The sequence below is a fragment of the Panicum virgatum genome, chromosome 4N, assembly GCF_016808335.1.
Source record: "Panicum virgatum strain AP13 chromosome 4N, P.virgatum_v5, whole genome shotgun sequence".
In the NCBI taxonomy this organism is placed as follows: Eukaryota; Viridiplantae; Streptophyta; class Magnoliopsida; order Poales; family Poaceae; genus Panicum; species Panicum virgatum.
The window spans coordinates 48,137,897-48,153,085 of NC_053148.1; the positions used below are offsets into that span (position 1 = coordinate 48,137,897).

General features: G+C 52.8%; 3 protein-coding genes across 6 annotated transcripts; all 3 read left to right on the plus strand.

Annotated features, from left to right (window-relative positions):
* Positions 1–242: 242 nt before the first annotated feature.
* On the plus strand, positions 243–1,567 carry LOC120668638 (xyloglucan endotransglucosylase/hydrolase protein 22-like). The gene is made up of 2 exons (XM_039948382.1): positions 243–831; positions 931–1,567. Exons 1-2 carry the CDS (start codon positions 371–373, stop codon positions 1,337–1,339), a joined length of 870 nt encoding a protein of 289 aa, XP_039804316.1. The 5' UTR covers positions 243–370; the 3' UTR covers positions 1,340–1,567.
* A 3,676-nt stretch (positions 1,568–5,243) lies between these two features.
* Positions 5,244–7,130, plus strand: LOC120668641 (xyloglucan endotransglucosylase/hydrolase protein 24-like). The gene is made up of 2 exons (XM_039948386.1): positions 5,244–5,810; positions 6,288–7,130. Exons 1-2 carry the CDS (start codon positions 5,544–5,546, stop codon positions 6,882–6,884), a joined length of 864 nt encoding a protein of 287 aa, XP_039804320.1. The 5' UTR covers positions 5,244–5,543; the 3' UTR covers positions 6,885–7,130.
* A 6,283-nt stretch (positions 7,131–13,413) lies between these two features.
* Positions 13,414–14,936, plus strand: LOC120668640 (probable xyloglucan endotransglucosylase/hydrolase protein 23). Of its 4 annotated transcripts, none has more exons than XR_005672507.1 (3): positions 13,414–13,852; positions 13,962–14,644; positions 14,681–14,936. XR_005672507.1 is itself a non-coding variant. In XM_039948385.1 (2 exons), the coding sequence occupies exons 1-2, from the start codon at positions 13,538–13,540 to the stop codon at positions 14,541–14,543; spliced, it is 897 nt and encodes a 298-aa protein (XP_039804319.1). In that variant the 5' UTR covers positions 13,414–13,537; the 3' UTR covers positions 14,544–14,934. The 4 variants fall into 4 exon arrangements, 1 of the variants encoding a protein (XP_039804319.1); XR_005672508.1 differs by having other exon boundaries at positions 14,690–14,936; XR_005672509.1 differs by having other exon boundaries at positions 14,693–14,936.
* The last annotated feature ends 253 nt before the right edge of the window (positions 14,937–15,189 follow it).

Sequence of the window (15,189 nt, forward strand, 5' to 3'; positions counted from 1 at the left end):
CGCCGGAGCCTCCTCCACTGGATCCAGTGCGCGGCCAGCCATGGCTACCCTACCGTGTCCCAAATCTACCCGCCCCGCGCCGCATTCACTCCGCCATACGCGCCAGCCAGCCGAGGCCGAGCCGGCACCCGCCCGTTGGTTTCCACCTGCTGCCCGTGTCCCCCCCCCCCCCCCCGGCGGCTGCCTGCCTGCCTGCCACGGCCTCCTGCAACACCCCTTATAAATACCCACCCCGCCCCGGCTGCCATCTCCATCCCACCAATCTACTCGATCAGTGACCACCTCCGATCCTCAACCGAGCTCCCAACGCTTCCGTACTCTCGCTAGCTAGAGCAGCTGCTGCCTGCAACAATCAGCTGAGAAGAAGAAGATGAGGTCGTTGGCGGTCGCCGTCGCGGCGATGGCCTGCCTGGCGGCGGTGGCGCGGGCCGGCAACTTCTACCAGGACACGGAGATGACCTGGGGCGGCGGGCGCGGCAAGGTCGTGGACGGCGGGCGCGGGCTCGACCTCACGCTGGACCGCACCTCCGGCTCCGGGTTCCAGTCCAAGAGCGAGTACCTCTTCGGCAAGATCGACATGCAGATCAAGCTGGTCCCCGGCAACTCCGCCGGCACCGTCACCACCTTCTACCTCTCGTCGCAGGGGAGCACCCACGACGAGATCGACTTCGAGTTCCTGGGCAACGTCACCGGCGAGCCCTACACGCTGCACACCAACGTGTTCACGCAGGGGCAGGGGCAGGGCCAGCGCGAGCAGCAGTTCCGCCTCTGGTTCGACCCCACCACGGCCTACCACACCTACTCCATCGTCTGGAACCCGCAGCACATCATGTGAGTATCAATCATCTTCTTTCCACAGACCACATCACCATTGTTAGGCATGGACGCATGGTCGCTGACAGGCAGGTTTGGTTTCCTCGTGTTGTGCAGCTTCGCGGTGGACGGCACCCCGATCCGTGACTTCAAGAACCACGAGGCGCGCGGCGTGGCGTTCCCCAAGAGCCAGCCGATGCGGCTGTACGCGAGCCTGTGGAACGCCGACGACTGGGCGACGCAGGGCGGGCGCGTGAAGGCGGACTGGTCCCACGCGCCGTTCGTGGCCTCCTTCCGGGGCTTCCGCGCCGACGCCTGCGTCTGGTCCGGCGGCCGGCAGCAGTGCCCCGTGGGCACCATGGAGGCCGCCGCCGCGGGCGGCGGGCGCGGCTGGTGGAGCCAGCAGCTGAGCGACACGAGCTACCGCCGCATGCGCTGGGTGCAGAGGAAGTTCATGATCTACAACTACTGCACCGACGCCAAGCGCTTCCCGCAGGGCGTCCCCACCGAGTGCCACCTCCGGTGAGCTGCTAGCGGCTGCCGCAGTGCCGTGCACGCACGATGGTTCCTCGCCGTCCCAACCCATCGCATCATGGAGAAGAATAAGGGTCGTTTTTGCATGATGGGGCCGGGCGATGTACAATGTAAATGGAGCAGCACGCGTATCGCATTCTTTGATTTGTTTCTGTAACACCAGATGTGCACCTGTCATCAAGTTTCTTTCAGCATAATCTTCCGTCAGCGTCCTTGATTCTGCATGCGTGTTTCTGTGTGCGTGCCGCTAGATGATCTAAGCAGGCAAGGCTGGCTGGCGCCAGTGGCAAGACATGCCATGGCCCATGGACATGGAGTGATGGAAAGCAGGAAAGGGACACTGGGACAGGGACACCCTGTAAGGCTGGGAGAGGGCCCGGGAGGAGGTGGAGCTTATCCGGATTTGATTTGATTATTTTAACCGAGGAGGAAGACGACGTCCATGCGTTGCTTGCTCTTGTCGATATCGAGAGTCGAGACTAGGGACGACCGACATCCGTGATGGATTCCTGTTCATGCGAAAAAAATATTCTAATCTAAGTGCTAATGATCTGACGATAACACAGTTACCACGTGCTAGGGCTAAAAACAACAAGCGACACTGGCGTCATCCGTCCTCGGTTTTCGCTGCTAACCACAGACGCGTAACGCGTTTTCCTCAGAGACTGCACGTTACCGGCTCCTCCCCACGGAAAGGAAAACCACACGAGTGGAGTCGGGCACTCAGGCTCGGACCCGAGTCACATGCCCCTGTGTTCGAGTGTGGTCTTCTCCAAACTTCCAGATAGAGCGACTCCGGCCGGTTTTCCCCTTTGTTGCTGTGCTTGTGATGCAGGAGTATCTCCATTACATGCATGTCCAGTAAATTTAGAGTATTATTGTTGTTGTTGGTGACTTGATGTAATTTACCTCCTCTCTCTCAGTACGTACCCGGTAAATTCCTTGCCGGTTGCTTAGAGTCTATGATGCGGTTAAAAACCTGCGGCCATGTTCATCTGTTTTTTCTTTAGCAACCCTGTTTGGTTTAGGGATTTTTGTAGAAGTCCTAGGACTTTAGGGACTTTTAACTCAAACAGGGTGGGATTTTTAGGGACTTTTTTTTTTGTAGAGATTTTTTTAGAGAAGACCCTCATGAGGAGCTTTTTTGAGGCTTTTGGGCTATATTCCCATCTACTGCCCCTACCCTACCCCCGGTCCGCCCCTCCCCCACCCCGACGTGCCCTCCCCCATCCACATCCTCTGGCTCTCTCGTCCTCTCCCCTACCCGTTCCCCTCTCTGCCGCCACCACCACCCCCCATCCCCCCCCCGCCACGCGCGCCTCTACTCCGCCCGCCCGCCGATTCGAGCCGCGCCGCCGCCAGTGCTCGCTCCACCTCGCAACCGCCGCCCGGCCCGCCCGCCGAAGCCCGCCGTGGGCTCACCCACCCGCTCCACCTCCCGGCGTTGCTCCCGCATGCCGGCCTGGAGAGGTCCGAGCTCGACGCCCGCCACCATGGCCGGAGCTCGACGACCGCCGCGGAGCTCGCCGTCGCCGCAGATCCTCTCGAACTCGACGACCGCGCGCACCCGCATGCTGGCGCAGGGGATGGAGGCCGCGCGCCGGAGCCGAGCCAGCCGACCGCGAGGGAGGAGGAGGGGCGCCTCGCCGCCACCGGCCGTGCGCCGGATCCGAGCCCACGAGGCCGCGCCCTCCCGTCGGCACCCGCGCCGTCCGCACCACCCCGCACCCGCACATCGCGCCGTCCCGCTGCCTCGCCGCTGCGAGGCCGCACCGCCAGGAGCCGCGCGTGGGCCAGGAGTCCCAACGACTCCGCACGCCTCCGCCTCTCCGCCTCGCCGCGCGCTGGCGACTCCGCCACGCCGCCGCCGAGCTTGAGGCCGGCGAGACCGAGCTTGAGGAGCTCGCCGCCGTCGGGAGGGAGCCGCCGTCGGGCGCGTCAGACATGCCGGAGGTTCGGCGCAGGTGAAGGGTAGGGCGCCTCGGCGTATGCATGCAGGAAAAGGGGTAAAGAAGTCTTTTGAACACTCCATTAAATGATGTTTAGACCATTCAATTGTTGAAACCAAACAGGGTGGGACTTTTGTTTAGCCCCAGGGACTTTTGGAGAGGCTAGAGACTTCTGAAAACCAAACAGGGTCTAAGGATGAGTTGACTAGCAAGGATCTTGCCAAATAATGCCCCACTGAACCCAACGATCGTAACCGGCCCAAACGATGAACACAGACGTGGCCCAGGCTCTTAGCCATCCATCATCTGGCCTTATCGCCGGCCCAGATGAGGACAGCTGCTTATTTCAGCCTTCCGAACTTAAAAAACAGAACTGATTTCCTTCCCCCCTTCAGTCAAGTGACCCACCAAAGTCCCTTTCTTGAAGGATGCTCATTTCAATTGCGAGAAAGCAATGAAGGAGCCCTTGTGAATCTCGTAAAAATATCTAGAAGCGTGTGGAAATGTACAAAACTACAATGTAATAAATATGCATGATTTGATTGGCTATATATAGAGTCTGGAATAATAAATAAAATAAGAAATACACCAAACAAATCACTTGGATTTACGTGCTGTTGTACTGCTACTATACTATGGGTTGATATATAGGATGGCACATAGGCACTAGCAGCGGCAAAAACATGCAGCCAAGGGCACGGCTGTAACGAGAGGTGCTGCTGCATACTGATATTTTGCATCATTGAATTTGAATCTTTGCTTGAGGGACCGAGTCCCCAGCTTTGCCATACCTTAATCTTTGTTGCTTAATTGTTGGCCTTCTTATTCTTAAAAAAATTGTTGACCTTCTTATATCTCCAACCAGTATGTATGTAGATACACGGTTGACGGTGGAATGATGATGATTCAAGTTCCATGAGACGACGAGTGTAGGAGACATGATGAAGAGAGTGCAGCTCGGAACGAAAGGTCGCGGGGTGCAGAAGTTGGCCCAGGCAGGCGCTCTCGATGACGGCGGCGCGGGTGATGCCGCGACCAGGGGATTGTTTGATTTTATCCTCGTATTATTTTAACTGCTAATTACGGTATCAAATAAACCTAGTTTATAAAATTAACTTCAGAACCCCGTGCTAGTGACTCTAAAGAATCTAATGAGGCCTTTGATCGCGCGAGGATATTTACTGTAGTATTAGTGTAGCAAATCATCGATTAATTACCGTCATTAGATTCGTCGTAAAAAATTACACACATTTCTAAAAAAATTTGTAAATAGACTTCATTTAATATATCATACATGCGAAATTTTCATTTCGAAAAATGTGCACACTAGAATTGTATTGTTGCAAAACCAAACAAGTCCCACAAACGGGAGGGACCGCGCCGGGGCTGCCGCACCGGCCGCACACCCCGTGAGTGAGGCACGGAACGCCAGAGTGAAAAGTTGGGCTCACCACCAGTCACCACACCACGGATCCCTCCCTCCTCCATCTTTACTGCGCTACGGCGGAGCTGTCGCCGGGCAGCTCCCACCACCCACCCCTCATCCACCGTACCACGTACACCTCCGCGCTCCCACACCGTTGCTCGCGACGCCATAGCCATGGCCCATGCCCGCAGATTCAAAGCCAGGACGGACGGGGCCAGCCAGGCCTCCGCCTCCGCCTCCGCCTCCGCCTCCGCCTGCGTCGTCGTCGTGCCCTCACGGACGGAGCGTCATCAACTCGCCTCAGGCTCAGCACAGTGGCTGCCACGTCGTGCTGCCACGTCGTGCTGCCAGGGACGACCCCACATGGCGCGCCCCCATCCGCTGCGCCGGCGACTCCCTGTGCCCAGTCCTGCTTGCGCCGCCGGTTTCCCGTAATCCCATGGCTGGCCGTTGCGCCACAGGAATGCCTCGCCGCAGAAAAGAGCGCGCGTGCCGGCTCGCCCTGGCATTTGGCGAAAGCGCCCCGGCTACGTGCCATCAAACTGGGCGCCTCCCCGGGGCCCGGCCTCTTTATCTTGGCGTGCCGCAGTGAGCAGTGACGCACACCACCACCATTTCTTCTCCGCAGGACACACACCACCTTTCGGCTTTCGCCTGCCTGGGTGTGCGGTGTCTCCTTCCTTATTCCTTCCACCACCTGTTCGTTTCGTCCTCACCTCGCCGCAGCCTAGCTGCACACCCGTCACATTGCCCCCAAGCCGATCTCCCTGCGAATTCACTCCCTCCTGCTGGGCGGTGCTCACTGCTCTGGTCAGTCAGGCATGCGCGCCTCCCGCCCCTGCCGGCTGGCGCTCCTCCTCCTCGCCGTGGCGGCGGCGGCGGGCGGCCACGACTTCCGGCGGGACTTCGACGTGGTGTGGGGGGAGGGCAATGCGCGGTTCCGCGACGGCGGGCGGGAGGTGGAGCTGTCGCTGGACGAGCGCACGGGCGCGCGGCTGCAGTCCAAGCAGCGCTACCTCTTCGGCCGCTTCGACCTCGAGATCAAGCTCGTCGCCGGCGAGTCCGCGGGGACCATCACCTCCTTCTACGTGAGCGCCCTACATATACTCGCCCGATTATTACTTTTTACTGATCGATCTGCGGCTTGGTCGAACCGCATTGTTGCTCTTCGAAAAGATTACTGGTCAATGTCGTTCGAAATTACCCCATCCCGTGAGTAGCTAGTTGAAAAGGTTGTTGGGGTTCGCCGCGCGCGGTGAATTCTGTACGAGTTGGCGAGTAAATGCTGGTACTAGTAAATAATTGATGGATTCAATTGGCATTTGTGATGAACAGTGCGAGGTAGCTAGACAGTCTGCTACAGTTATCGCGTGTAGTACGCGTACATACTGCATGTCTCCTCCTGTTTTAGCTTGGGTGAAAATGAGACCCTTTCACAGTAGTAATACAACTGTAGAAGTTTCTAGTAATTTCCTGCCAGTAAAAATCAAGAGGGAAAACTCAAACGAGTCGTGGATCCCACGATTGAGATTGACAATTCTGTTCCTGGGCACATTGTGCTGCAGATCTGCAGCGGCGGCGCGCGTCACGACGAGGTGGACTTCGAGTTCCTGGGCAACGCGAGCGGCGAGCCGTACCTCCTGCACACCAACATCTTCAGCGACGGCAGGGGCGAGCGGGAGCAGCAGTTCGTGCTGTGGTTCGACCCCACCGCGGGCTTCCACACCTACTCCATCCTCTGGAACCCGCACAACGTCATCCTCTACATCGACGGCGTCCCCATCCGGGTGTTCCGGGACAACGCCGCCCGCGGGGTGCCGTTCCCGGCGCGCCAGCCGGCGCACGTCTTCGCCAGCATCTGGGACGCCGAGGACTGGGCCACGCAGGGCGGCCGCGTCAAGACGGACTGGGCCAGCGCGCCCTTCGTCGCCGCCTACCGCCGCTACAACGTCTCCACCACCGCCTGCGTCTGGGACGAAGGGGGAGGGCGCGCGCGATGCCCGCCGGCGGCGTCGTGGATGGCGCGGAGGATGGACTGGTGGAGCTGGATGACGCTCAGCTGGGTGCGCATGAACTACATGGTCTACGACTACTGCGACGACCGCAGGAGGTTCCCGCACGGAGCCCCGCCCGAGTGCGACATCCCCATCGGCAGGTCGTGACCTGCTTGCTGATCGAGCTCCAACCTCCAATCCGGCAGTCGTGTCGTGTCGTGTGCAGGGAGAATGAAGAAGTCTTCTTCTGCTTCTGCAAGCTAGCTAGAGAACGTTCTGTCTCGCCACGTGACGGCACTGTAATAATCGGGCTTGCTTTTTTGTTGATCTCTTGAAGACCGATGCAGTTGCCGGGTTGTTTAGCCTGTGTATCCGCAAAAAGTGGTAAAAAGTGTGACATTGGATTCTGTCGCACACGGTAGCATTTTTCGTTTGTTTGTGTTAAATATTGTTCTATCATAGACTAACTAGACTCAAAAGATTCGTCTTGCAACGTACATCAAAACTATACAATTAATTTTTTTATTTATCTACATTTAGTACTCTATGCATGAGGCAAAAGATTTGATGTGATAGGTGAATAGTGAAGTTTGGAGAGAAAGATTTTGCAGTTAAACACAGCCTTAGGGTGTGTTTAGTTTATTTTGCAAAAATGTGTAAAGATGTAAACAGAGCATTTGAAATACTAAATGAAGTCTATTTGCAAAACTTTTTGCATAGATGGGTTGTAAATCGCGAGACGAATCTAATGATGCTAATTAATTCATGTTTAATCAATAATTAGCGGATGGTTATTGTAGCATCACTGTTGAAAATCATGGATTGAGTAGGCTCATTAGATTCGTCTCGCGATTTACAGCCCAACCATACAAAAAATTTTATAAATAGACTTTATTTAGTACTTCAAATTAACAAGATTTCTTTTTAGTTTAATACGTTTACGGTTTTTTGCGTTTACATGTAAAGAAGACCTTAGTGAGGAACAAGGTGCAAGCATTAATTGGACATGATGATGCGTGCTTAGATTCGTCAGAACAAGGTACACGAACTGTGAATGATTCCTGCTTTTATGCATCATCAAGGGAATCGTCTAAACAAACAATCGTGCTTTGGTTGGAGGAAGAAACGGTACGGTTGGTGTTGGGCCGGGCCAAATGCTTAATGTACGGGATTTCTGGAGAATTCTCTGAAACAAATGGGCCTAAGCCTGTTAGCTTTCCTGGCGTTTTTTTCATTTTTATATTTAAGAAAAAACAAAATTTCAAAAATATATGTGGAAATTTTCAAAAATGGGTGCCTGTCGCCCATTAGGGTGTCTGTCGCTCATCCAGTGGGCGACAGGACCTAAATATAAAAAAATTTACATTTAGGTCCTGGCGCCTAGGGCGCATTAAATAGTGAATTTGTAAAATTGATATAAAATCATAGAAAAATCAAAATAATACAAACTCAACTGTTCTGGATTCTATGAAACAATATCTACAACTTTTGTTACATAAATTTTTTCATTTGATCAATGTATATTTCTCTATTTTAAATACCAGTTTAATGCACTTTTATTTAAATCTCAAGATCCATCCTTTGGATGCATGTCATCTTTGGCCAGAGTGTTGAATATGGTGAGCATAGGCTTGTACAAAATTGGTAGGCCCAGAAAACATTTCTAGAATAACTTTTAAATTAGATCTTGCAATATGTCTAGTTTAAATGGGTTATTTATCCATGCTGTTATATTGAGTATTAGAAGGCATAACTTTTACAGTACCATTATTTTATTTCCTAAGAGCTATAAAAAATTTTTGGTAAATTTTAGATGAGTACAACTAGACCAAATGAATTATTTCAGATTTTTCTAGGTACAAGAACTATTTTTCTTGATTTAGATACATTGATAAAATGAAAAACTTTATGTAACAAAAGTTGTAGATATTATTTCATAGAATCCAGAACAGTTGAGTTTGTATTTTTTTCCGATTTTTCTATGATTTTATATAGATTTTACAAGTTCACTGTTTAATGCACCCTAGGCGCCAGGACCTAAATGTACATTTAGGTCATGTCACCCACTGGATGGGCGACAGCCACCCTGTCGCCCATTATGGGGCGACAGGCACTCATTTTTGAAAATTTCACTATTCGACGTATATTTTTGAAATTTTGTTTTTTTAATATAAAAATGAAAAAAAGGCGCTTTCCTGGACTGAACTGTTGTTGTGTCCAAAAGGCCCAGTAAGATGGGCCGGGCGAGATGCGGTTGAGTTGACTTGCATGCAGGCACTCGGGGGGGTTTTTTTTAAAAAAAATACTCGCGGGATTTTTTTTGAAGAAATACTTGCGGGATTTTGTGCTTACAACCACGAAAGTGTACAACCCTTTATTTTTGCAATATTCCTAAAAAGGTACCGAGTATTGGGTGGTATCTGTATTGACAGACAGGCACTCGCTGAATTTTCTGTTTACAGCCACGCACGTGTACGTTTTTCTTTTTAAAAAAATGTCCCTTGCTAGTTGTTGCTCCGATTTGCATACATACACGCACGGTATACTACTGACTTTTCTATTCGAACCAATATATAAAGAAAACGAATATATGTGGCCACGCAAGCCTATACCTGCTTGCACAGTAACTACATTGGCAATTGGCATGGCATGTCCTCCTCACGTTCCCCTCAACCAGCTGTGAACAAGCCTCTGGGATGGATGGATGGACATTTCACCAGCAAAAATCCATCCATCCAGCATTATCTTGAGATGAGCCCATCCATCCATCGCCTCCTGAAAATTGAGCTCCGCACGGTACTCCGCCGACCTCACTTTCGAGCGGCCGCCGTCCGCCAGAGGCGCCGAACCCGCATGGCCGCAAGCATGCATCTGCCTGCTGGTGGCCACAACCGCCGCTTCAGTTCAGAAATCAGAAGCCGCTCGGGATGGTCACGAGAGCAGGGAGGAGATCGATCAGTCAGCCAGCTGCTTCCAGATCGAGACGGCGTCGCTGTCGCGGCGGATCACGGTAGCCGTGGACGAATTGTCGTGCGGCCCGGCCGGGGAGGGGATGTACACACACATGCACAGGAGAATGAAGGGGACGTCGGACGTGCCTCCAATTCACTAGCTACCCCTTGTGATCGATCGATTGACCTAAAGGAACTTGTTGTTGACGAGTTGGTGCTCGGTCCGGTTCGATCGGTGATTGGCGTACGCACGCGCACGCGCACGTCCAGGTGGAGTCGCATCTGCCAGTAGAGTTGTGCTGCTAGCTAGCCGGTTCGATCGGTGATTGGTGATCGAGCACGACCGGTGGTAGGACCGGCGCCGGAGTCCCATATGTGTTGCCAATGGATCTGATCTCCCTCCCTCGGCGACAGCGGCCGGTGCTTGGAATTGTTCGTACGTGTGAATGACTAGCAGGCTCCAATCGCCTTTGCACTACCTTGTTGGTGCTGGATGGGTGGCGGGCGACCTTGGGTAGCTACGGTACAGATTGCGATGAGTGCATATATGCGGGCACCAGCAGAAGGATAATGCCGATGGCGATGTCCGGTGCTCAACAGAAAACCGATGGAGACGAAAAGGTGGCGGTCGGAGAGCGACGCTCTTTCTTTTTGGGTTCTTGGTTGTGTCCGGTGGAGGAGGGAGGCTCTCCGTCTCCGATCGATCAGATGGCACACCGACCGCCGACCACCGTTCGGTTCAGCACCGGCCGCGCATATATTGGGATGCCGCAATGCGTGTGCTGCGCCCTCGATCAAACTATAGACCTTCTTCCTTGCACGCCTCATCTCAGAGATGGTCGATAGCATATGATTTGATTAGTTATTTTTTAAAATTATGAAGTTTGATTTTTTTTTTGAAAAAAAAAACTACGGCCGGTTCATATATAGATCGATTTTGCGACTACCTAACCTAATCCTCAGGGATTGCAGGTACTCCTGACCTGATAGGCTGATTGGCCTCCATGATAGATCCTTTCTTTCTTAATGAAAGTATGCATTATTATGTTTCAAAAAACAAGAAGCTAGCTAGCACACGTGACACGTGTCCCTCCCAGCACCGTCGGGTCAGCAGCACAGCAACGAAATGCCGCCTGCACGCGCGCACGAACGAACAGCAATCATGCAATCAGTATCATCTCATGCTCCCAATCAGCCATCAGTTGGTGGTGGCATGGACACTAAGGAAAGATCACCCCTACGGGCTACGGCGCATCATGCATCATCCACGGGACGGACGGGCGAGGCACGCTCTGGAAGTTGGGAAAAGACGCTGCCAATCGAGCGATGGAGATGACTGAATCGACCGGCCATTCAGCCGCCTACTTTCAAGGGCCGGGCAATTGGCCGCTCCACTTGATCGGATGGAAAGCGATCGTCGATGATGTGCACAGGCCCAATACTATTTGCTGACGACTCGACCTCCTTTCTGTTGCAAGAGAGACGTATGTGGATAAGTTTAACTACTAGCAGCAGCCAGCAGAGGTCGGGGCTGGGGCAGGTGATGAGCGTGAGCGCCTATATCTTCAATTATATTGTGTTAGTTTCACATATATAGAAGAAAGTGTTTTTTAGGTAAAGGTCAAAATGAAACTTAGCTCTCTTGTTTTTTGCACAAGAGACATATACTCAGCAGTGTCAGCGTGGATAGTTTTTTTGGGGTGGTAAAGGTAGACTTGGTGGTCAGACTCATAGCTTTTTTAAGCAACATCTACAGCCAGCTGGCGGCACTAGCTGTTTTTTCTTATCCAAGCCGCGAGTACGCTGTCTGTGATTCACAGTGGGATGATTTTGAAAGACAGTAACAGGTCCATTCTATTCTGACTGCAGCCCCTGACCGTGTCTCTGACCTGAAACAATACGACCATTGATCCCAAAAGCCAAAATGTAAAATTTTTATAAATCGCTTGCATGGTGTACTAAATGCAATCGAAAAATAGACTGTAAATCGCGAGACGAATCTAATGAGCCTAATTAGGACGTGATTAGACACTAAATTGCTATAGTAATGTTATAGTAAACATGCTCTAATAATGAATTAATTAGGCTCATTAGATTTGTCTCGTAGTTTAAAGATGAGATCTGTAATTAGTTTTGTGATTAGTTTATATTTAATACTTCAAATATTGAAGATTTCCTTCCAAAAATCTAAAAAACCAAAATACAAAGTGATCTAAGCAGGGCCTCACTCGCAGAGGCGATGAAAACAGATACGTGGATCGACACATAGTGGTGCGCCAGGTGCCAAGCAGCAGTAAATTCAGATTGCGATGTTCACTCGGTGCCTAACGAGCCGTGTTACACTGTTCTTTGACTGGCACTCCTCTCTGATTTCCCTTTTCGCAGTTTCCTACAAGAAATTTGTTAATCTGTAACGCTCAATCCACAACGATATTCTGAAAACCGTCATAGATCGCACAAATTTTTTCAGAATCTGTGACGGTTTTCAAAATATCGTCATGGATTAACAAGTTTCTTGTAGGCGTGCTACTAAGCTGGCGGTTGAAGCAGTGTCCCCCAGAAATCCCCCCTGCTAGTGCTAAAGCTAGCTACTGAACAAGACGTGTAAACCAACAGGATACTTGCACGGATGGAACCCATCGTCGTGCGTGTACCTGATCACACAATCATCGTGGTCCTAATAATCCGATGCCTGCCCCATGCGCGTTCGATCCCTTTTGCTTTCCTTTCCAAATGCTGGACGCTTTATTTCTTTCTTCTCCTAAGAGTAACTCCAACAAATTGATCTTTCCCTTTCCCATTTTCACTTTTTCTCAATATAGAGGATTGATGTTGAAAAAACCTACTCCAGCAGATTGATTTTCCATCTCCCTTTCTCCTTTATTTTTTCTCAATCTCCAATAATTTCTCTCCAATTCCTAATAGAAAGGGGAGATATCACATCTCCCTTTCCATATAGAAAAAGGAAAATCAATCTGTTGGAGCACTTTTTCCATATATGTTGAAATTAAGAAAGGGGACTTCCCTATATAATGAGAAAGAGGAAAGGGGGAGATCAATCTGTTGGAGTTGCTCTAACGACATCAATTTCCTTTCCCTTTCCCTTTTTCTTTTGTTATTTTTAGATCCGTTTTTTTTCCTTTTCTTTTTTGAATTATTGGAGCTGCGTCGATCATCATCAGTTTCTACCATCTATCAAAACTGTATGCAGGGCTTCTACCAACAGTTCCATAGTCGAACCATTGCACAGCTGCGAGATCCGCACGTGTGCCGACCGGGTCGTGCGTGTGAGCGTCGCTCACGGATCTTCGGCTGGGCGGCGGCGAAGCAGCTGACGTCGTGGCGAGAGCATCCGGCGCACAATCCTGCAGGCCGGCCGGGCACTACTCGCTGGGCGGCGAGCCACGCATTCAGAACCCCCGTGCCGCTGCGCGTGCAGCATCAATGTGATCTTGTCTTGGTGCGCCACCGTCGATCGAGAGTCCGGCCCCTGGGTCCGAACAAAACGGATGCCAGGACGAAGCAAGGCCGCAGCAGTTGGCAGGCAGAGCCGTGTGGTTCGGTGATCGATCCGCTGCACGCCTGCACCGTGTCAACATCGGCGAGCCGGAAATTAACCAGCTCACGCACGGACACCCCCCTGCGATGAGATGCTCTCTAGCTATGCTAGTCCTCTCTCTGGTCCAATTCCAACCAACCACCCGACCGAAAGCTTCGATCCGGTGGGCTATAAAAACCGCGCCCCGGATCGCCTCTTGTTCACTCACACCACACCAGAGGCATCGGTTTCCTAGGACGCCATCCAGAGGCGGCGGCTGGTGCTGGGATCTCCAATATATTATTCTATCCAAGCGATAGATAGATAGATAGATGCCGGCAGCGATGGCTTCTGGTTCCAGCAGGCTCGTCGTGATGAGAACAACGCTGCTGGTGCTCGGCGCCGTGTGCTCGGCGGCGCTGCTCGCCGGCGTCGCGAGCGCCGCCGGCAGCTTCTACCAGGACGTGGACATCACCTGGGGCGACGGCCGCGGCAAGATCCTCAACGGCGGCCAGCTCCTGACGCTGTCCATGGACCGGGCCTCCGGGTCGGGGTTCCAGTCCAGGAGCCAGTACCTCTACGGCCGCTTCGACATGCAGCTCAAGCTCATCCCCGGCGACTCCGCCGGCACGGTCACCACCTTCTACGTACGTCGTCGGCGTCTCGATCGCCAGCTCGTTTAGCTAGCTAGCTAGCATCTCGATCGATCGATCAATAATAAGCTAAGCTAGCCCATGGTGGCATGCATGCTTGCAGCTGTCGTCGCAGGGGTCGCAGCACGACGAGATCGACTTCGAGTTCCTGGGGAACGCGAGCGGCGAGCCGTACACGGTGCACACCAACGTGTACAGCCAGGGCAAGGGCGGCCGCGAGCAGCAGTTCCGGGTGTGGTTCGACCCCACGGCGGACTTCCACACCTACTCCGTGGTCTGGAACCCCAGCCACATCGTCTTCTACGTGGACGGCGTGCCCATCCGCGACTTCCGCGCCCGCGCCGCCGCCGCCGCCGGGGTGCCGTTCCCGGCGAGCCAGCCGATGCGGGTCTACGCCAGCGTGTGGGACGCCGAGGAGTGGGCCACGCAGGGCGGCCGCGTCAGGACGGACTGGTCCCGGGCGCCGTTCGTCGCGTCGTACCGCGGCTTCGGCGCCGCCGGGTGCACGTCGCCGGACGCGGCGGCGTGCGCGCGCTCCAACGGCGCGTGGATGTTCCAGGAGCTGGACGCCGCGGGGCAGGAGCAGCTCCGCCGGGCGCAGGCCACCTATATGATCTACGACTACTGCGCCGACAAGTACCGGTTCCCGCAGGGCCCCCCGCCCGAGTGCGCGGCGCCCAAGTAGAAGAAGAATCGAACAAGAAGCACAATCCGCACGTGCGCATCTGGAATTTGGATGGATTACATAGAGTATAAATACATAATTCATCAAGTAGAAGAAGAATTGAAGAAGAAGAAGAAGAAGAAGAAGAAGAAGAAGAAGAAGAAGAAGAAGAAGAAGAAGAAGAACCCGTGCGCGTTTGGAATTTGGATGGATTACATAGAGTATACACTATAATTCATCGATTGGAATATAAATACGCGACCGATACGTATACGAATACGTAGACGCCTTTCTTGTCATGTACTGTACTATATATGTACGTGCAGTGTATAGTCTGATGGGAAGGAAGCTCTAGTATATATGTACGTCACGCCGATGACTTCTCCTTTGTTATACTAGACGACTGCGTCAACACGGCGTCATCTGTTTGTCAAAAGGATTTCAGGTAGGATTCGGAGCCAGATTGTGATGTCAAGACGGACGGTGAGCTTGAAACCCTGAACGCGTACAGCAGAAAGCTAAACGAAATTTGTCATGGGAAAGCCAGCGCGAGAGTCTACGTCCGTGTGAACGGGGGTCTGTCTCGGCAGACAGGATGATGGGGCTCCGTGGGCTGTGACGTAAATCACGGCCCGCCGGACAGGCTAGCTAGGTCTCATCTGGTCTT

What these genes read in the sequence shown, in the direction of transcription:
- LOC120668638 (XM_039948382.1), top strand. Translation starts at nt 371, where the DNA reads ATGAGGTCGTTGGCGGTCGCCGTCGCGGCGATGGCCTGCCTGGCGGCG. An exon ending in TGGAACCCGCAGCACATCAT is followed by an intron (nt 832 to 930) that starts GTGAGTATCAAT and finishes CGTGTTGTGCAG; the next exon opens with CTTCGCGGTGGACGGCACCC.
- LOC120668641 (XM_039948386.1), top strand. Translation starts at nt 5,544, where the DNA reads ATGCGCGCCTCCCGCCCCTGCCGGCTGGCGCTCCTCCTCCTCGCCGTG. An exon ending in GGACCATCACCTCCTTCTAC is followed by an intron (nt 5,811 to 6,287) that starts GTGAGCGCCCTA and finishes ATTGTGCTGCAG; the next exon opens with ATCTGCAGCGGCGGCGCGCG.
- LOC120668640 (XM_039948385.1), top strand. Translation starts at nt 13,538, where the DNA reads ATGCCGGCAGCGATGGCTTCTGGTTCCAGCAGGCTCGTCGTGATGAGA. An exon ending in GCACGGTCACCACCTTCTAC is followed by an intron (nt 13,853 to 13,961) that starts GTACGTCGTCGG and finishes GCATGCTTGCAG; the next exon opens with CTGTCGTCGCAGGGGTCGCA.